Below are 22,126 nucleotides of genomic sequence, written 5' to 3' on the forward strand. Positions count from 1 at the left end.
ACTAACCAATATAATTTTCATCATATTTGTTATCTTTATTGTCACTTTTTTTTTTATAATTGATGTTCTTAATATATAAATCAATCATATATATTATGGTCTCTAAATGAGTTGATATGAGAAAATAGTAAATGATTCATGTGATTTGAATATTAAATTTCAAAATTAATGACAAAAACTGAAACTAAAAACTATTAACTAAAAATTAATTTTAATATTTAAAGATTTTAAAACTTAAAAGTTAAAACTAATATCTACCTCAAACAATTACTAAGGAAAGAGGATTTAAATTTTACACGGTAAAAGAAGATGTCTATTTCCCGTGGATCTCCCAACTAAATAAAAAAGCGAGAACTCAATTTCATTGTCTAGAACAATTTTTTTTTCTAAAGATATTTTTTTACAATTTCTTAAAGAATTTTTTTGAAAAATGTACGTAGTTTTCGTTTATAATTTCAAACACATTTGTAATATGGTTAATGTTAATTTTTTTAATGCAAATTTTATTTATTTTTTATTCTTTCTGAATATCATCATTGAGTATAACTCATTTCCCTAAGACGTATGCTAGCTTGCCATTGACACTTCATTCTTATCATGTTTATGTTGATTTTAGTGCGTGAATTTCTAATATTTTCCCACCATTGTGCGATCATGTCAATTTATTGAGACAATTAAAAATTTAAGAAGATCTTCAGCCAAATTCAAATGAGAAAAAAAGGAAATTTCCAACTGTCATTTTTCCATATATCACTACTCCAACATTTTTTATTTAAATTAATTCCTTTGGTTGAATTAATAATGAATGTTAAGGCTAAGGGATTTCGTCTTCCAAGAATCCCCGGCTTCTCAGCTATTCCAAAGCGTAACAACTATTAAATTAAAGATAGTAAAATTAAGCATTAGTAGTACCAATATTTATTATTTGATATTTTATAATTTGGTTCCATTTCAAACTAAAATGGTAAACGGTTGACTCGTTTTTTCAAGAAAAGGAAACATAAACTTTTCCAGAATCATTTCCAGCATATTGTGGCCCTAAGGTTTCGTTGCTTTGTGAGTCATGTAAAGAAATTAATCAAGGAAAGAAATTGCTGAGTATTTTATTTTCTATTTTTTATTTTTTATATTAGGGGTATTCCCCAATTAATTAACCAACTATCAAAGATAAAAGATTAATCATGTAAGACATAAAGACGAGTGAAGTAGATTTTTTTCTTGAGGGGGAATGAAGTAGATTATAGTTACCTCTTTTAATAAAGTTTTTTTATATACATAATCACATACGATAGAAACCAAATTCATGAGTAACAAATATGCATTACCATATACCAAACGACATTTTTGAGGATATAGTATTTTCAATTTCTAACATTTAAATTTAGGATGGGAATAGACAAATTTATTGCTTTCTTATACAGAAATATAATAAAGGAAAAATTATAACCAACAAACTTTTTTTCTTAAACAAATAATAAAGGAAAAATTAGGTAGTAACAATAATTACTATATTTTTGTCAAATTGTTCTGGTATGGTATACCATTAATTAAGCAGAAAAAAAGGAAAAAAAAATTGAAGTTAGAAGAGGTTGAAACAGATCTCTGAACTTGAACATTTCCAAAGGGCTTGAGCATTCCATGGAGATACTTCAGGATTGATTAATTTCCAACAAAGTTTTCTGTTGAATACCACAAATTTTACGAGCTTGAATCTTTGTACTTGTGCCAGAAACCAGAGAACTTCTCGGAGGTGGCATGAATCTTCTTGATTTATCAACATCTATAGCTACAATGCTGCCAACATAATTTTGGGGACTCACAAAGGAGATCATTTTTCCAAGAACTCTAGAGGTAACAATATTCTCTTTAACTCAATATATAATACTCATCAATGTCATTACCTCCTTTTAATTTCTTTAAATTAGGTAATAATTTCACAATTTGTTTATTGCCAGTTTATGTTTCCACACATAATATATATACTGCTTTAAATGAAGGCCACCTGTGTCTTAACTAAATTAGTGTGAGAAAGACTATTGCAAACGACAAACTGTGTAATAATTTGAAATGTAGAAAGTTAATTGGGTGCCTTTTATCAAAGATTTTATGGAAGGACAGTGTTGAAAGTTGAAACATTGAGACACCTAGGCCAAAACTTTAGTGTTCAATGCTGGGATCACTCACACAAAGTGGAATCAACCCACAGATTCAGATCCCCTTTTGATCCTCTCAAAAAATAGCCTAATTTGGAACAAATTGCCAAATTGAAGACCTCCTTATTGTCCCTTTTGGTGGAGATTAAAGTTGGTCTACCTATAATACCTTTTTGAACATATCTTGATAACACCCTTCACAATTATTTGATCAGAATCTTAAGGGGCATCACTTTCTGTCCTAAAAGCCTTTCCATTATTACTTGCTTGCTCCATGCATCCTAGTCTGCTTTAAAGAATGGCATTGATCTCATTGCTCTTTGGGCAGAGATATAAGCCATTGTCAATGGCTTTCATGCATGCCTTAGTAATTTCATTCATTCACGAAATAGTGTTTGTAATGTTCAGAACTTCAAATAATGTCCAATAATTAACACGTAGACATTGTGTGTTTCCTTTTTTGAATGTTTTTCCCTGTGGATAACACTGCTCTTAGAGATTAGATCAGCCAGAGAAATAAAGCATTTGCTTGTGCATGCAGCATACTTAGGAAAAAATGTTTGGACTATGCAGCTTTTTCTTTTGTTTTTAGAACACCTTTTTTGCTTTATGAAAAAAGAAAACTATTAATGGACTAGTCGCGTAATATGTTAATTAGTTGCATATTTCATGTGATTGAGTTGAGCCAGGACCAGGAGTGACAAGATGGAAAGATATTGTAGAATATGTCATTGACAAAGAATTATAAAACAATCATAAGGTAGATTTTTCGAGTGTGTGAAAAAAGATAAAGGTGAGTTGGATCCCAAAAATCTATGAAAAGAGGTTTTATAGTTTAAAAAATACTTACAAAAATACATTCAAATTACTTGTTACGAACCTATGTGAGTTAAATCAATTCGAATAATCTTATTTATTCTCCTATAAGCGTGCTTATGAAAAAAAATTATGCAAAGAAGCCGTACTTATGAAGTCTTCATGTAGGCAACATAATTCGAACTTGAATCCTATCCTTTACCAACCAAATGAACCTTCGTTGGCACATCCATAATGTAGATATACTTTAGATGACTTTCTTTAGAACAATTCTAAAATATGTGTAGCGCAGATAGATTATAAGCAAAGGGAAGCTCGATCAGTGGTGGCTTGAATTCAGATAATTGCACAAGTATATTCTTTCGTATAACGTTTACAATATGCAACCTTAATTTCATCAATAAATTAAAATTAAGACTTTCATATATAGTAATATGTCCATATGTTAATGAATACGAGTTATCATTGGCCAAGAAAAAACAATTGGCATTGTTTTTTTACCCCCTAATTGCTGAAAGGAAAAAAGGGTATGAACAATTGTAGTGCGTAAGCGCACTCATGCCAACATAGTAGTGTTTCTTTCCTAGGTGTCAACTAAGGAATTTCAGCATAAACAACAGTAGCAGTCACGATGCTGCCACGGTCCAATTTGACCTCTCAAGAAAACCATAGAAAAAAATCAGTATATATTTAATGGTAAATATTAATTAATATTTTGAAGATATAGATTAAAAAACTAAAAAGATATTTTTTTTATCAAAATATGCAAAATTGTGTTATCGTTAATTTTTTATGCTTTGTTTTATAATTTTTACAATAAATAATTTTTTATTTTAGTTTCTTAACTAATGTGTTAAGGATCCATGTTAACCAGACCTATATTTATTTACCTTAGTAATTGTGATAAATTAATTTACAAAAACTTCAAATAGTACTGAAATATCCTTTGAGCGTCTCTAAGGTTGTTTGTTTAACTCCTTGTTTTATGTCACATTAATTTTAAGAATTTTTTACATTTACGGTGCAATTTTTAAGAACTTAAAACATGTTTTATAACTTATCCTACATATTTATATTTTTATAGGTTTCACAAGAAATTATTTTCTGATGTTAACTATATGTTCTTGTAAAAGAACTGTTTTTACACGTGACTTCCATCGATATCCCATGTGACTCCAAGTGAAACTAAATTAGAACTCATTTATATTTTTAAGAATTCTGAAGGCAACTCCTATTGAAAACATTCTTAGAGATTAATATAGAATAATCTAAAATTTTAAGTTCACAGAGTGTGTGTGTATATATTGCATAATTCATTGAATTAAGGGTAAGTTTGATGTCACAAGCTTTCCTTGAAGGTCATACGTTTAAATCCAATAAGTAATATCTCAACTTGTGAAGAGAAGACTGTGCAAACAGAGAACTTACCTTTACCCTTAATGAAAAATAATTTCGGTGAGTTTGATAGTTGATTTTTAAAAGGAAAAAGGGGGAAGTGCAACTTTTTTTTCCCCGACAATTATTCTCTAATTCAATAGTTTTTAAAAATGAAAGAGATAAAATAATGATTTACCATTAACTAGTTAATATCTTAATCTTTTGTTTTTTTTTATAAACATTACATAATTCTTTTAATTTAAAAATAAAATTGTAATTATTTTCCCTTTTTTTTTCTTCTTAACCCAATCCCCAAATATATATGCTTTCAAGTTTCAAGTTTCAACCAAACATTTTATGATCACATTACTTGCATCTGAACGTGGAACCTTTAATATACACATATTCTCCCACCCCACTACATTTTCGTATCATAATAAAACTAAGTGGTGTCCATCTCACTGAAGCACCAACATTAAAGGCAAGAAGAGAGATGCATGGAGATGTTATCTTATGCCTGTTCAATGGGTAGTTAGTTAATATGTATATAAATCTATTGGATATACTTGTGACTTGTGAACTCAGCTCCTCTTACCCTCTCTCTGTTCATGACGTGTTTGCTAACTTTGTGGAAATTGTGGTGTGCTTGCTCTAGTTTAAAATGTTCTTGCTCCTGACAAATGAAAAATTACTGCATAATTTAAGATTATCTAGTCCAATCAATTTTTACATGACATATAATTTCATTTTTTAATTTTAAAAAAACTTTATTAGGTGAAAATAGATTGAGACCACATGATCTTAGACCATACAATAATTTGTGAAGAGTGTAAGTATAATATTCTCAAACACATATTTTCTAGCATACAATTAAAATTTATTAAAAATTACATAATAAATAAAAATCATCAAATTAATTAGAATTTAGGCACAACAAAATATGTGGTTTTTTTAATAAATTTTAACTAATAATAAAATGTGTTAATATTTTTTTTTATAATTTTTCCCTCGTAATGTTAATTCGTAAAATAAAATATAAGTATAAATGAATTTATTCTTTGAAATTATAAAAAAAAAAGTTATTTTAGCTAACTAAAAGTAAGTTATTCTAATTTTAATTTTTGTAGTTTTAATAACTAAAATCATTATTATTTAATAATCTTAGGAACTGATGATGTGTTAATTTGTAATTCTAAGAGAGTTAAATTGATTAGCATTCGAAAATTTTAAAATTAGTGTAATGTATTATTCGTCCAATGATGTTTAACCATTGAGCACGGAGTACACTTCCAATCACTAGTCAACTTTCAACCTTTTGTACTTATTATAAGGAAAAAAAAATTAATGGTTGGATTGGAAAGGCAATTTACTGAAGTTATGAAAATGAAAATAAAAAGGATAAAGGACATTATGATAGCACAAAAAGGCTCGCACGCCATTTAGGATTTTTTTTTTAATTATAAGCTTGATGATGATGGAGGACATGCATTTTTACACGGAATATATGCTTATCATACATTACCATTTGTCTCGCATTCCTTTTTCTTTTTTTTTTTTGCCGAGTTTTGTCTCGCATTCCTTGTATATGCATATTTGTACAAGTGACGTAATTGGAGTAAACATATAGAAAATAGGGTAGGCCAAACATTGATTGGATGATAAAAACTGTGCAAAAATACAATGTTGTCTCACGTATGTTTGTGTATCATGCATTCTTTGTTTCTATACCTTATAGAGGTTCGGCCAGTAAGATTTTACATGCACAGAGAAGGAGTAACCTTCCCAAATTTGCAATTTGTCACCTAACCTTCCATTCCATTTGAAGCACAAAAGATTAGAATCCTAGGATTTAGTTTGTAGTGTAACCATGCAATTGTGATATATCATAATAATATGATATTTTACCTGTTCAAATATAATTCTATCTTACCCGTTTTTAAAAAAATGTTAAGACCTTAATAAGAAAATATTTAATTAAAATTTAGATTTGAAAAATCCTTTTAAAGTTGATAGGCTCACCAGGCCACTCCTCAAAAAAGTTAAATCAGATCAAAAGGAAAAAGAAAAATCACGATCATATTAAGCAAATGTTGTTTTATATTTAGAAAATAAGTTAAATATATTATCGACCACTTGATCAATTGTTTCCATGCCTATATATACATAAGATTTACTTTGCCATTAAACTCGACAACTCACTCATTCATATATTTCTGCATAAAACTTGTAAGTATATAGAATATTTGAAAAATAAAAGTATACATATTCTTGGAAAAGATGACAAAAATACGAAAGATAAGAGAGAACGTATAATAAATGAGATAAATAATGTAATAGATCATAAAATGAAAACAGATGTTAAAAGGTATAAGAGGGGGTCGTAAAAAATAAGACCCGAAGAAATTATGATTGTTAACTTTTCCACGTGGAACAGTCCAGTCACTTGCATTATGGCACCATCATGTCAACACCTATGGTTATAACATATTTTGAGTTTAGTTTTTATACATTCATAACACTTTTTTTACACCATTAATTAATAAAAAAAATATAGTAGATATATACTTTTTTATATTTAAATATATTGTTTATATTTGTAATATAATTTATTTTAATTTTATTACTTAAATTTCATTTTTTTTACTTTATTATTTAATTTTTTTATGTTTAATTTCAATATCTAACGTCAATAAAGTCTGTTAAATAATGATGTAATATTTTATTAGTCTATCACATTATTACTTAACTGATTATATGACATTTTATTACCTTGTTATTTATTTGATCATTAAATAAATCTTTTAAGTAACGGTAAATACTAAAATCAAATGTAAAAAAAAAAATATAAAATTACATATATGAAAAACATATACAAACCTATATTTTTTTATTATCTTTTGTAAATTTTCATATAAAACGACTTTTTAATTAAATAATAGTGTAAAAAATTGTCCACTATTTTGTCATGTTATTTTTTTTTTTACATTGTTCTTGGTTTGGTTACGTGGAGTAGGGAAGTGGCTTTTTGGATGTGTGAAAGCATGCAATGGTCACGTGTCAATGAGGAGAGGAGAGTGTGTTTGATGGAATCCACCTGATGCTATGCACGATTGGCTTGATTCCTCGGTAACGCAATCATATAACGCCATTCTCAAAACTGAAAGTTCGCTATGTAGCTCTTACTTTTGTGAAAATTATCCTGTGTGACGGTTAAATATAAAACAGCTACAACAACAAGCAAAGCAAGTATATAGTAACGTTTTCATGTGTGACATGCTTTTTGGTGTGGCATGCTTCAAAGTTCAAAGTGAAAAGCCTAGTGTCCCATTATCAGGAGCTAAAGACAATCCATCTCGGCTATATAATACGTTTTATACAATCTCCTAAGGTGTTTAAAGAGGTGGTGGGGGGTTGAGTCCACAGTGAATGATATTTGTGACTGAACTAAAGTGCCAAAAACATGATCATGAGGAAGCACAACAACCCACTTTGGTTTGTGGTGCTTTTGTTTCCCTCTTAGGCTCTTTTGGTGAACTTCAGAGTGTTGTTGGGTTGGTTGGTTGGTTGGTGTGGTTGCTTCATTTTGTTGGTGCATTTTGGTTTCTCTTTTTCTCATGGCTGATGGACAGAGACAACAGAGGCTTAGCAAGTCATGCATTCTCCTCATAGGTAAACATTTTTTGTGTCTTGTTTCGTGTTCTCGACCATGTTGTTGCACTAGAATTTGCTTAATAGTTGTTGTTGTAGAGATTAGAGAATCATTCTTGGATGGGAAGAGGAAAGTACACCAATCCCATTGATCATTTTCTCTATAGTTTTATGTATATATGTATCCTAATTACCATCTTTTGAGAGTAAGAATAACTTCTATCGGGAGATATCAAATGAATCTTAATACATTGAAAGATTAGTGTTTGACTCTCAGTTATCCTTGGTTTTTTTTTATAAAAAAAAACCTTTTTGAGAGTAAGTGAAAATGAAAAAAAAAAAAATCCAAAGCATAGAAAAGCAATCATATTCTAGCAATCTTATAGAATATCAGAAAAAGAGCCAGAGTCAAGAATCTAACCAATATTCTACTTCTAGTGTTCTTGCCCCTTAGATTTTCTGTAATGCCATTTTTGGGATTAAAATATAACTTTGACTTGTTTGCGGGTGAACTTTGGCAGCCATTGCAGGAATAGAAAGGTTTGCATTCAAGGGGGTGGCATCCAACTTGGTGACTTACCTAACTGATGTCGTGAACTTGAGCAACTCATCTGCAGCAAAGATGGTTAACAGCTGGGTAGGATTTACTTCCATAATGCCATTGCTGGTGGCACCAATTGCTGACGCATATTGGCGCAAATACTCCACTATAATGGTCTCATCTTTCCTGTATTTTGTGGTGAGTCCCCTTCTACACTGCCTTTCACATCCATGTATTTAGAAAAGTATCTCCCTTGCTAATGAAATTCTACGTACAGATTAGTTATAGAACAAAGATTAGATGCAACTATCTAAGTGCTTTAGGTATATATTGATCTTTAATTAGAATTGGAGTTTTACTTCCATAATTCGCCTAATAAAGTTTTACATTAAAGATCAACATAAGTCACGGAAGTAAAATTCTATTCTGATTAGTGAACAACATCAGAAGTATCTAAGGATATGCATAATTGCATATAAGTTTTGTCCTAAGTTATATATTGGAGCTTTGCCATGCTTCTTTTGGTTCTTTTGCCTCTTAACTTTATTGGCCACTTCGGAATTGAAATATGACACATGTATGTGGCTGCTAATTTAGCTGACCTACTTTGTTATAACATGTTATTAGGATATCCATTAAGTTTGTTAATTGGAGTCTGAGTCATAACCACTCTTATTTATGGATGAATGAGACTAATGACTTCTAGAGTTTTGTGAACCAATTGGAGAGTTCCAGCAGCCAGAGAAAAGTTACAGTTATTGATGTTTTGGAAGATGCAGGATACCCCTTCTCAATTGATGAACATTTCACCTTGTCTCAACCTTAGTGCCACATGTTTTACTACTTTTGAAGTCAGATTCTACATCCCACCAGAATATGTATTCAGACTTTGATTAAAAATGAAAACTGATGGAAAGAGTAGGAAGAACATATGATACTTTCTTATATTCTTTAATAGTTTTAAAGCTTTTCCTTTAATCTATACTCAACCAGGCAAGATTCTTTTCTTCCAGTTTCTTCTTTTTTTTATCTGTGGGATTTTCTTCTACATCAGTAGAACAAAATTCACACCAGACATGAAATATCGAACACTAAAAATATCTAATGGAATATTCCAAGACAGCCTAGGAGTAAATGCCTTAGCTTGAACAATCCTTTATAGCCCTGCATGCAAGCTGCAACAAGCATTCTTTGGTTCTGAATTAGATATGCTTAGTCTACAATTTCTCTCCGTACACGTGTTAGATAATTATTATTGGTTTGTGTGCATCCTCAGCCTCAGGTGGTAAATAAATAATAGGATAAAGATGTCTAGATACTTCACGCTATACGATACCTTGAGAGGGAAACAGAGAAAATATAAATATAATAAGTGCTATAATTTGATAGGAAGAGAAAGATAGAAAGAAATAAAGCATGTCAAATAGGTGTTTGTAATTTTTGGGTGTTCCTATATAATTACTAAATAGTACCCATGCTACCATTCCTGTAGTAACTCAAAAATTGATATGCTCTTATATAGAAGGTTATCATTGCTCTGTTGACTTAGGAGGACATCTCAATAATTAAAATAATTATTCATTTTTATACTGCCTTCATTTCTTTTTTCTTCTTATCTGTTGACTTAGGAGGATATCTCAAAGGTTTAGGATTAGGAATATTGTTATCATCATTAATAATAAAATTATTTTTAACTTCCTTACATGACCGCTACTAATATGTCTCTCTTATTTATGATGTTTGTAAAGTATATTTGAAAATTAGGGAGAAATAAGGACATGATTAAAAAAAGTAATTAATATTGTCTTTTAACTTTTAAATGAATAAATAAATAGAAATCAAGTTTTCTTTCAAAAGTGGACAAATAAAAAGAAATAGTGGAAGTATTTTTTATTTTGTCTTATCCTTGCTTTGAAGGAGTAGCAATCAATGATATGCAACTTCATGGAAGTAATTCAAGTGAAGTTGTCACCAAATTTACACGACACAATTAACACAAGGCAACGATGATTATATTATTATAAAAATTCTTGTCTTACTTTAACTTTGGATAAAAGCATACCACTACTCCTTTTAAGTTATTAAATAAAGAACTATAGCACCACTTGCTAAAAGGGTGTCATTATTGAAAAAACCCCACAGTGAAATGACCTAAAGTTATTTACCAATTATAATCCATGGAGCATTGATGTTGATATCATGAATTTATATCAACAAGGTAATTTATTCACCAGAAAGCATAAGTAAAACCGCAGTACAGTGATTTTTGAAGTGCTTAGAGAACAATTTTTCATATTATTTGATATGTGGTTTTTTTAAATACATGCACAATGACATAAACAGCATTTTGTGGATGCTTCTGTTAGACAATTTGAATTTTCAACATTTGCTTCATAAGTTGACTATAATCTATTTTGTGTTCTCTTCTTAGGGACTTGCGGCATTGACAACAACAGCACTAGCAAGGTCATGGCATCACAAAAACAGATCAATGTCTTCTTCATTCCTCTCCCTGTCTCTCTACTTAATTTCATTAGGCCAAGGTGGATACAACCCATCTCTGCAAGCCTTTGGAGCAGATCAACTTGGTGAGGAGGAAGAATTGCCTTGTAGCAAAGAAGATAAAAGTTGCAACAAAAAAACTCTATTCTTCCAGTGGTGGTATTTTGGTGTCTGTAGTGGAAGCCTATTGGGTGTTACAGTCATGTCCTACATCCAAGATACCTTTGGATGGGTGCTAGGTTTTGCCATCCCTGCTATTTCAATGATTCTGTCAATTTTAATTTTTTCTGGTGGAAGCCCTATATATTTATATAAAGAACATGATGTCCTTCAAGCTAAGAAGCCCCTCAGGAACATATTTCAAGCCGTAAAAGCTTCTGCATTGAGATGCTTCCATTGTGAAATTACCCTTCCAAATGATAAGACTGAAGTGGTGGAGCTAGAGTAAGTTCCACTATCACTCGCAGATAGTTGTTATATTTAGGCTTCCTTATTATCGTCCATATTTGATTTTGGTCCTCTATTTGTTTTTTTAACAAATTTGGTCTCTTTATTGTAAAATTTTGATTCATTCATTAATTTCATATCTAATATTCAACATAGATGTCGACATGACAGTATAAGAGAATATCATGTCAGCACATCATAATAGAGTGTTACATCAGCATTTTTGTTAAATATTTGATAGTAAGTTAATTGATGGACTAAAATTGCTCCATCTAAATAAGAGAAAGATCAAATTCATGCAAAAAAATAAATATAGAGAGACCAAAAATACAATCAACTTCACATTTACTACTATTTCTTAAGCAAATTTGAAAGTACTTAGAACTGAATATTTGTTTTTCTTATGTCAGGCTTCAAGAGAAACCCCTTTGTCCTGAAAAGTTGGAAAGCCTCAAGGACTTGAATAAGGATCCTAAAGGTGGCATGTATCTGCTAGCAAATGCCAAGGTTATGGTGAGGCTTTTGCCCATATGGACAATGCTTCTCATGTTTGCAGTGATTTTCCAGCAGCCTGCCACATTTTTCACAAAACAAGGCATGACAATGAAGAGGAACATTGGTGCAGGCTTCAAGATTCCACCAGCTACACTCCAAAGTGCTATAACACTGTCCATAATACTCTTGATGCCATTGTATGACAAAATATTCATACCAATCACTCAGGTGATCACTAGGCAGGAGAGGGGTATAAGTGTGATGCAAAGGATGGGAATTGGAATGGTTCTCTCAATCATAGCCATGATTATTGCTGCTCTAGTTGAAATGAGAAGGCTTGAGATTGGAAGCCAAATGAGAAGTGCAGGGTCACAATCAGAAACAGTTCCTCTAAGCATTTTCTGGCTGCTACCACAGTACATTCTTCTTGGCATCTCAGACATTTTCACAGTTGTTGGCATGCAAGAGTTCTTTTATGGTGAAGTTCCCAGGCATATGAGGACAATGGGAATTGCGTTGTATACAAGTGTTTTTGGGGTTGGAAGCTTTGTGAGTGCACTGTTGATCACACTAGTTGAAGTGTACACAAGTTCAAAGGGAATACCAAGCTGGTTCTGTGATGATATGGTTGAAGCACGCTTGGACAGTTACTATTGGCTTCTAGCATGGTTAAGTACAGTGAGCTTGCTATTGTATGCACTCTTGTGTAGATATTACCCTAAGAAGAGTGATTCGGACAATGAATATTGAGGGTTTTTTTTTCCTTCCTCTTTAGTTTTCAAGTGTTATCTTCCCAAACCCACTGGGTTGGCCTAGTGGTGGGAAACTTGGGATAGAATACATGAGATCATAGGTTCCAAGGCGTACACACAAAAAAAAATGTTATCTTCCCACATTCCTTTTGGGCTAAAGTTTGTTGAACTACTTGACATGATATTCAATAACAGTAATTGCATGATATGATGTGTGTTTCATGTGACCAAGTGAAAAACTGAAAATGAAGGAGTTAAAAACTAAAAGATGACAATACATTTTTGACAAAGTATAATATATTAAATGTTCTTAATTTTATATTCATTTTCACATTATCGGGCACATCCGGATTCAGGAATTTTAATCTGATTGACTCTCTTCCCCAAAAACATACATTATACATTAGGCAGATAATTATGAGCTTGGACACAATATATTAATAAACAATTAAATCTGATGTTCGTATTTTTCCTACTTAAGCCAAGAGTTTATAATTATTTTTGTCCTGAGATAGATATTTTATTTCACTCTGAGTACAAATACACACATAAATTAAGATACTTATGTCAACGCCTTAATTGGACAAGTGAAACTACATGGGAAAATCTTTATCGCTATCGGTGACCCTTAGGTGTTACTAACAAACTAATCATCGATAACTACAGATGCTTAGTAGCATCGATAATTATTGCACAACTTGACCGTCAGAAAATACAACAACTTTGTCATTTGCATGTGGGCTAACTTATCAATAGTTATGCAGTTGATAATATCAATTTGATAAATATTCAGTATTCTTAGGACATTAAAATGATAAAAAAATTATTAAAATACATAAAACTATGTTACACATAATTTTCTTTTACGTTTTTCTTATAATTTTTACATTATATATATATATATATATATATATATATATATATATATATATTTTACTAATATAACCTTTTTTATATGCATAAATATAAAGATTTTTATACTATCAGCTAATTAATTTTTAATTGATTAATAGTATAAAAACCTTTTATGCTACAAGTAAATACCCATAAATTAACAGGGAAAGTTATAAAAACTTTACTTCTAAGCATCAAAACCTAGTGGAAGACTTTTGGGCAGAAGATATGTTGACTTGGGAAGATAGTACTGCATTTGGAGTTCTTGGATGACTGATACGGCTATAGTCTGGATATGCTTGGAATTAATTATTTTTTTAAGAAAAAGAATAAAATGATGAGTGGGTGGGGGCGATATGTGCCCCCCACAATGTCCTAATGTGGATTGTCCAATGTCCATAATCGCTAAAGTAAGCATTTCCACAATTTTGTCGGTAAATGTTGCTACAGATTTGAAAAGAACTTAACCTACTCAAAGGAAGGTTCCTTAAGTACATGAGGTCCTATGATCGAGGTTGGTCATGTCCTTGGTGGACTCCTTCAAAGCTTCCACATCTAATTATTTAAAGGCATAAATCTACTTTTTAATCTTATATTTTAATAATTGTGTAATTTTATTCTCTTAAAAATTTATTATATATTTAGTTTCTCACATTTTTTATGAAATGATGTTAGTTTATCAATAATTTATCATTAATATTTTAATAAAATTATTAACATGACACGTTAATAATAATAATGGTGACATTGATATATAAACATAACAAATGATATAATAGTCTAACTCATAGGTTGACATGGTAGTTGAGGATTAAAGCTGTATACTTAATTTTGTCTCAATTTTTGTTTTATTTTATTTTATTTTTATTCATTTTTTCTAAAATTATCAAATTAAAATGTTTCAGTTTAAATTAAATAATGTTCATAAATAAATAAATAAAGAAAATTAGAAATGAAGAAAAGTGAAAAAACAAAAACATAAAGAAAAAGCTTTAACAAAACAAAGGAAAAAATATCATTCAAGAACTTCGGGACTTCACCTTCAACTTATCAATCATCATCACACGTTATTGAACTATGTAGTCAATATCACATTTGGAAGCGTCGAAGCATAGAATTAATTACAGAGCCTCGTTGAATCCTATCATTACCATCACTTAAATCGGGACACATAGTAGCCCAACATCACATTAATTTCATACCATCACCCAAATCAATTAAGTATCATAGTCATTATGTTTTTCCAACCAACAATCATATAAGAAGATATGAGGTAGATTTAGTTATTTCTACTAACAAAATTAACATTTATATATATAAAAAAAAAAACAGCCACATGAACAACATCTCATGTTTATTAGGTGAGACACAAAGATTTGTTATTATCTCATAGCCTCAAACTAAGAGCACGTCAAATATCATCATAAGCAACAAAGCTTTGTTGAATATGATATGAGTGAGACTTTATAATGATAAAAATGTGAAATAAATAAGAAAGGAGAGTTACCTAGAAAAGGAATTAGATTTGTATTAAATCAAACAAAAATAGAAAAGACATGTAGTTGTTTTTAGTTAAGTCATTGTGTGAAACTCAACTTTGACCTTATTTTTTTGTTTTTTTATTTCAATTTCAAAATAAATATCAATTTCGTTCTATTTACTATTTTGACCACATTCACATTAAAGAATGTGCCTTCTTCGTCCAGCTCAATTCTTTGTCTTTTTCTTTTTATTTTCATTTATTTATTTTATTTCCTAATTGTATCTCATGTTGAGTTTGACCTTTTTTCTCATTTAAAAATTAAATATATTTTAATTCAAAAAATTATTAAATTATTTTTTAACTTTATTAATTCAGTATTTAATAAATTATTTTAATAATAATTATGTCAAAAAATATTTTAGTAATATAATAATCTACAAATAAAATTATGTGTTAAACATGTGATATAATATTGTAAAATTTATGTAATTATAATTTTTATCTCTCTATATAAAAGGAAATGTTGACATAAATCCACTTAAAAAATAGAAGATGTATGCTAACATCCAATATCTTTTTATTTGAAAAAAAACATAATTTTTCTTTGAAAAATACTATTAATTTTTTAAGGATATTGATTAAAAAATTTAAATATAAATATTTTTATTATGAAAAAAAAATTGTGTTGTTCATGATTTTCTTTTACATTTTTTATAATTTACATAATAAATATATTTTTAAATTTTTTTTTTTAATGAATACCCTAAAAACATTTGTTGACAAGACTTCTTTTTATTTATGTTAGTATATATTAAAGGACAACAATATACTTTTAATTTATTTTATTTTTAAAAAACAATTAATTCAAAGTCTCTTTTTCTCTTTTCCACTTTCCGTCATGGTTTCTTTTTGTTGAGGCTGCAACACGTTTCCAGCGAGATTGTGTATTTGGAGAGTTCCATAGACGAGAAATCCAATTGCGAAAGTCGGAGGAGAAGTTTCATCTTCTGTCTCTCCGTGCCCCTCCCTTTCGTCCTCCCACCTCCACTGCTGCTGCAAGCCCCTTCTCTCTTTCCAATTTTATTCATGTTTTTGGCTATTTGGGAATTGTTGTGTTTGACTATTTAATTCACTTTATGGGCTGCTATTGGCATCATGACATTGTGAGAGCAAGTGCACTTCCTCATCACAACGGAAAACGAAAGAGAAAAGGAGATTTGAGATTATTTAAATATCCTTTTCATAAATCTTGTTTATCTTCTTTAGTAATAAAAGAATGACTACTTCTCCCATGCGTCACCTTCACGATTTTCTCCAAATTTCATTTTCAAATTTAATAGGCTAGGTTACGGCGACGTTAGGTTGCAGGCCTCATAGGTCACGTTGCTGAAGCTCATCTTCAAAGACCCATGTTGACCTTCCTCATCTTCTTCGTTCTACTACCATTTTGTGGCTCATTTCAAATTTCAATTTCAATTTCAAAAACAGAAGCTTTCATCTCACTAGCTTCCAGACCTATTTGGTGACCTAGGGTAGCTATGTTGATTCTGCATACTATAGCAAAAATCCCAACCAGATATCAGTTATTGTGTTTCCATTTCAACCTTTGTGTTTAACTTTCGATTAGTTTTCTTTCAACCTCATTTCTCTATTCTAGTTGCATGTTCGGCAACCTAAACAGGATCCTGCATTTTCATTCTCCATTGTAGTAAGGGTCTCAACCTATGCTGATTCAAGAAGCTTACCTTACTTAGTAAGGGTTTTTCTATGTATCGTCTCATGCTCTATATTATACATGGGTTAATGGTATATTATCTATTGTTTAACAACCTTCTTTTTGAATTCTTGTGTTTTTTCTATCTTATCGCACTTCTATTTGCTGTCACCTTAGCTCATTTTTGCATTTTCATCCTCTGCTGCATGAAGCTTCTGCACGTCTTAAAACTCAATAAACTCAATAAGCTCACCTCACTTTGTAAGCATGTTTCTATCTATGGACTCATGGTTTGTTTTATATTTACATTAATGGATTTTTAAAGATGGTTTAACAACCATGTTTTCAATATTTTTAAAATTTTGCAGTTGTTGTTGAAAGTTTAATGGTCGCTGGTAAAGATGTAAGCTTTTTACTTTCTATCCTTTTTGTAATATAGTGGTTCTGTTTATAATAATTGTGATCTGTGTAGCACTATCCACTACTTTATTTTATCTGGATAATGCTATATGAGTCTTTTTGCATTTTGTTTGAATGATATTATGTTTTTTTATTTGTTTTGAACTAATTTATGAGTTGCAAGTTATGTGTTTGATCTAATGTCCAAATGAACTTTGAGATGTTTTAGCTGATATAATGCCTAAGTTTATTATAAAACATGAACTTTGAAAAGAAAATTGCACATGATTAGTTCAACCAAACAATTTTTTTTCAAGTGAATAGGGATTTTGATCCTTGTCTTTGTATCCATTTTACAAATTAGTCCCTATCTTTTTAAAATGTAAAAAATAGTCTCTATCTTTGTCGTTATATTTGAAAGTAACGCCAATAGTGAGGTACATTGTTGACAATTTTAGTGTCACGTAGACTATCCAACGTGACACTAAAGTGTGTGTTTATAAAGCTTCTCCGACACCCAAAAGTTCCAAACAACGCTGTGTGTTGTTGTCGCAACATTCTTTCAGACTCTTCTTCTTCTCATACATTCAAAGGTGGCTGTGTGTTGTTGTCGCAACATTCTTTCAGACTCTTCTTCTTCTCATACATTCAAAGGTGGAGCAGAGACGCTGGTGGGGAGGGAGCTAGCAATAGCAATGGGGTCCAATAATCATGACAACTCAAAGGAGTTTCTAGAACTCATAAAGTCCACCTGCGAGTCCCGATCCAAGGCCGAGGAGGATCGCATCGTCCTCCACGGGATTGAAGCCCTAAAACGCCGCATCAACGAGGCAGGGAACAATGTCTTAGTTGCTAATTGTTTGTTAATTTTTAAAATTTATAAACTAAAAACTAAAAATCACCTCAAATAGGGTCTTAGTTGCTAATTGTTAAACTTTTTTTTATTAGTGGGAAAAATCAAACCCACAAACTTTTTCTCCTTTTTTTTTACTATCAAACCAATCTTATAACTCTAAATAATGACAAATGATATATATTTTATATATCTTATTAACATATGTCTCGTCTTATACACGTGAAACATTACACACGTGAAACACAAGATATGTGTGCTATACACATACATATATAAATGTGGTAGTGACAAAAATCATGATTACAATTCACACACTTATCTTCTTTTTTTTAAAATTTTGTTTTACCCTTTTTTATAAATAGTTTCAAAATTTTGTAAACTAATTAGTAAAAAAATTTGTTCGTGTACAGTGAATTTTATTCCCTTAAGTTTGTTTGTGGGGGTAATTTGATCCACTTTCAACCATTCCCATCATTAGCATTCAATTAATTTACCCGTTTAGCTAAAGTAAAGTAACGTAACGTATTCGTGTCTGTGCCAAAAAAGTAATAAATTCATGTCCCTAACCTGAAACTCAAGTCACCAAGTGTGTCCAAAACAATTCAATATAATTGAAAGGAAAGAAAGAAAAATCTCTTGAAAAAAAGAAAAAGTTAAAAGTAACTTTGCCGACATTTAAATTACTTTAATATTTGGAACAAGAAATTTAAATCTCAATTATGCAAACAATCAAGCATATATAACGTATATTCTCCAAATGAAGTGAAACTTAATAATTAAAAAAGAACATATAATATGCATATTGAAGTATTTGATGCACATGAGATTCCGAATATTTATAATAACTACACATATTTATATGCCTTCTTCTTCTGAATGCAGATAGTTTCCGATACAAAAACCAAGCAGAAAGCCAGAGATAGACATGATTCATGGATCTCTAAAAGCAATACATGAACCTCTGGTTGAACATACCAAGATGATGATAAAACACAGCACAAACTACACATATAACAATTTTGATACCACACTAATTAAGCACATGGATGGAGTAAGAGATGGTCACATCGACTTGGTGGATGCATGCGGTTGATATTTACATATGGTTGAGTTGGTTGATTCAAAGGAAAAGAGAACCGTGTTCTACACGAACCCCTCTGACTCAGAACTCTTTATTCATGATTGAAGCAAAAACCAAATCAACGCACAGGTTGGATTTTTGTTCTGTGAAGAGAAAAGACTCACTCACGTACACAGCAATTATGATCAGGCGCGGCACATATATGGAGCACACCTTGCCCACCTCAACAACTTCCAGCAATGCCCCTTCTTGTTGTTATTGTTGTTGTTGCCTTTCCTAGAGCTAGAAGAATGACCAAACTCTGATTCGTTTCTGTTCAGTATCTCCCACATCACTCGAATGTCCTCATATTCACATGCCCTCACATCATGCCTTAGCTTCAGTAACCCTGCAATTTTATTTATTTCCCAAACATTATTAATCACAATTCACAAAGACCCCTAAACACCTTAACATTGTAATTTTTTTTTTTATCTGTAGGTATCAAAGACAGATAGCAGGATTTACAATAATTATGTGCAACCAACTGAACTGAATTAAACCCCTAGTATATCGTTCTTGAAAAGCACCATTAACTTGATTGAAATCACATTGCATATTGCTTTAAAAAACATGCTAATTAATTTCACCCCAACCCCTTTTTCCCCAATTTTAAAATTAAACCGCATAAGAATGCTTAATCAAAATCGTCAGAATAAGTAATCTTCAGATTATGAAGCCATCACTAAAACAACTAAAACAACTAAAAGGTAAAATATGTTTCGAATCTCTCAATTTTCTATCAAAATTGGTCTTCATCTATATACTTTAAAAATAATGTTTTAGTCTTCATATTTTGTATAGTTGGTGCATTTGGTCCGATCCGAAAAATAAGATATGACTTATGAGTTAGAGAGAAAATTCATCAAATATAGACTAATTTTGACCAAAATGACATCTAAAACACATTACTAACGAACAGAGGCAATCCAAGATCATTTAAAATATACCAACACATTCAAAATCCCAACCACACTTGCAATCACATTAACATAAAAAGAAAGAAAGAAAGAAATTGATGGAAACAAATGAAAAGAAGAGGTCTTTACCATTTTTGCGAATGCCGAGGCGCGTGGCGACGACAAACCAAACCCTTCGTACTGGGTACATCATGTTCTGCCACCACTCCACCCGCCGAGAAACTTCCATCTCCTCCATCATGCTCACAATGCTACAATTCATTTCAATACCCCACAAAAAAATGTTCAGATTTTCAATTACCCTTATAAATGAAAATGACGAAAAGTGAATTCAAAATCAGAACGCAAGCATCTTATAAAAGAAAACTAGAAAAACAAAACGTGGAATCGGTAAAAACAAGAAGAGTTGTTGTTGGGAAAGAGGAACTAATAAAACTAACTAACCGATAAGTTTTTTTTTTTTTTGTGTGTGTGTTCCTCGGCGTAAGGGAGGGACAACTCAATCGTTGTGAGGAACGGAACAACCAGGTAAGTTGTTTTCATAAACTCATGCTTCTTCGATTCAAGGACTTGTTGCAACGGAAAGCGCCATCGTGGGTGTACCACGTGTCTCTCTCATGTTCCGTTGCTGAACTGTGTGGCTGTCGTTGAGATTGTGACGCTTCCTATGTATGTGGAGAGCAGCTATTGGTGGTTGCTTCTTATGCTTCGAACAGCCATTGTGATTTGTGACGATATTATCCCACGTGCCCCCAACCCGCGAGATTTTGAACCCAGAGGGGGGAATGGACCAAACATTTGCTATCCCTTACTCAAATGTCAAATGTTTCATCCAAAACGGGATTCCAAATGAGTGGAGTAAAGCTAGTTTTTTGTACGTTAAAATATTTTTTTTTTTTTTAAATTTAATGCCTGAACATTGGAGAATTGGAGGAGAGAGATAGAGAGAAAAAGTGAAAAGAGAAAAAAAATTATGCATAACAATTTAAAAAGTTTTATCTAATTATTTAATCATCTTATCATATATAATAAATTTATTAACTTTTAAAATAAGAGTCTTGTTAACTAGTATCTTTAGGATATTAATTAAAAAACTAAAAAGGAAAAATATTTATTGTGTAAATTATAGAAGAAGATAAAAAAATCATAGATGATACAATTTTCCATCTCACAATTATAACATTTTTACTTTAAGTTCCCTAATCAATGCATTTAGAGAACTAGTTAATATTTGTTTTAGTATAATTATCTTAAGATAATTCAAATGATAATTTTTATGATTAGGTAACAGTGTAAAAATGGTTTACACTATTAATGCATAGCGCAATGTAATGATTTTATTACTTGTGTGAATAAGTATTTTTTTTAATTGTAAGATAAAATTATATATGACTTTATGTTAATTGATACGTTAGTTAATTTAATTTGCTTAACTTTGGTGTAATATAAGTATTAATGGACTCAAACAATTTTGGGCCCTAACGTTGGTTACAAAAAAAATCAGAGGAGGGGTGAAAATAGAAGAAAGGAGAGTTAGATAGGACAAGTAATCTATCACTTCTACTAATCCCCTTCAACTTGAAGAGCTCTCAATTCCTTATCATGTCTTTTTCTCTTCATTCCTCTTGTGCTTTGAATCCCTTCCTTATCGAGAGCAAATGATTGTGAGAATCCCATAATAAGAGCTTGGTTTCCTGAATCCCAAAAGTCTTCTCACTTGATTTCAGTTGGTAAGCAACAATTTTTTCTCTTTTTGATCCCTTGAGCTCATTTTTACTTTTTGTATGAGCTTTCTTATGGGTTGTGTTAGAATATTGTTGTGAAGTTGTTTTGATGTTGGCCTAGGACTTATTAGTTGGTCTTAGATCACAAGATGAGGAGGTTCACTCAAAATTCACCAACTTCATCCTTTCCTTGCACCTTCCTCTTACAAGGGCTTGGAACCTTAGGGCCTTGATTTGGGTAAAGGGAGCTTTTATTATGTAATTTGTTGTTTGTACTGAGTTTGA

At 30.9% G+C, this 22,126-nt stretch overlaps 2 protein-coding genes across 2 annotated transcripts; one reads left to right on the forward strand and one right to left on the reverse strand.

Annotated features, from left to right (window-relative positions):
* Positions 1-1,373: 1,373 nt before the first annotated feature.
* On the forward strand, positions 1,374-12,939 carry LOC114382393 (protein NRT1/ PTR FAMILY 5.8-like). The gene is made up of 5 exons (XM_028341778.1): positions 1,374-1,851; positions 7,360-8,015; positions 8,516-8,733; positions 10,967-11,481; positions 11,895-12,939. The coding sequence occupies exons 2-5, from the start codon at positions 7,961-7,963 to the stop codon at positions 12,727-12,729; spliced, it is 1,623 nt and encodes a 540-aa protein (XP_028197579.1). The 5' UTR covers positions 1,374-1,851; positions 7,360-7,960; the 3' UTR covers positions 12,730-12,939.
* Positions 12,940-18,850: 5,911 nt separating this feature from the next.
* Positions 18,851-20,794, reverse strand: LOC114380788. The gene is made up of 3 exons (XM_028339837.1): positions 20,562-20,794; positions 20,247-20,368; positions 18,851-19,546 (listed from the first exon to the last, which is right to left on the reverse strand). The coding sequence occupies exons 2-3, from the start codon at positions 20,356-20,358 to the stop codon at positions 19,344-19,346; spliced, it is 315 nt and encodes a 104-aa protein (XP_028195638.1). The 5' UTR covers positions 20,359-20,368; positions 20,562-20,794; the 3' UTR covers positions 18,851-19,343.
* Positions 20,795-22,126: the final 1,332 nt, after the last annotated feature.

Source organism: Glycine soja, chromosome 13, assembly GCF_004193775.1.
Source record: "Glycine soja cultivar W05 chromosome 13, ASM419377v2, whole genome shotgun sequence".
NCBI lineage: Eukaryota > Viridiplantae > Streptophyta > Magnoliopsida > Fabales > Fabaceae > Glycine > Glycine soja.

What these genes read in the sequence shown, in the direction of transcription:
- LOC114380788 (XM_028339837.1), bottom strand. Translation starts at nt 20,358, where the DNA reads ATGATGGAGGAGATGGAAGTTTCTCGGCGGGTGGAGTGGTGGCAGAAC. An exon ending in CCTCGGCATTCGCAAAAATG is followed by an intron (nt 19,547 to 20,246) that starts GTAAAGACCTCT and finishes ATAAAATTGCAG; the next exon opens with GGTTACTGAAGCTAAGGCAT.
- LOC114382393 (XM_028341778.1), top strand. Translation starts at nt 7,961, where the DNA reads ATGGCTGATGGACAGAGACAACAGAGGCTTAGCAAGTCATGCATTCTC. An exon ending in GTCATGCATTCTCCTCATAG is followed by an intron (nt 8,016 to 8,515) that starts GTAAACATTTTT and finishes GAACTTTGGCAG; the next exon opens with CCATTGCAGGAATAGAAAGG. An exon ending in CATCTTTCCTGTATTTTGTG is followed by an intron (nt 8,734 to 10,966) that starts GTGAGTCCCCTT and finishes TTCTCTTCTTAG; the next exon opens with GGACTTGCGGCATTGACAAC.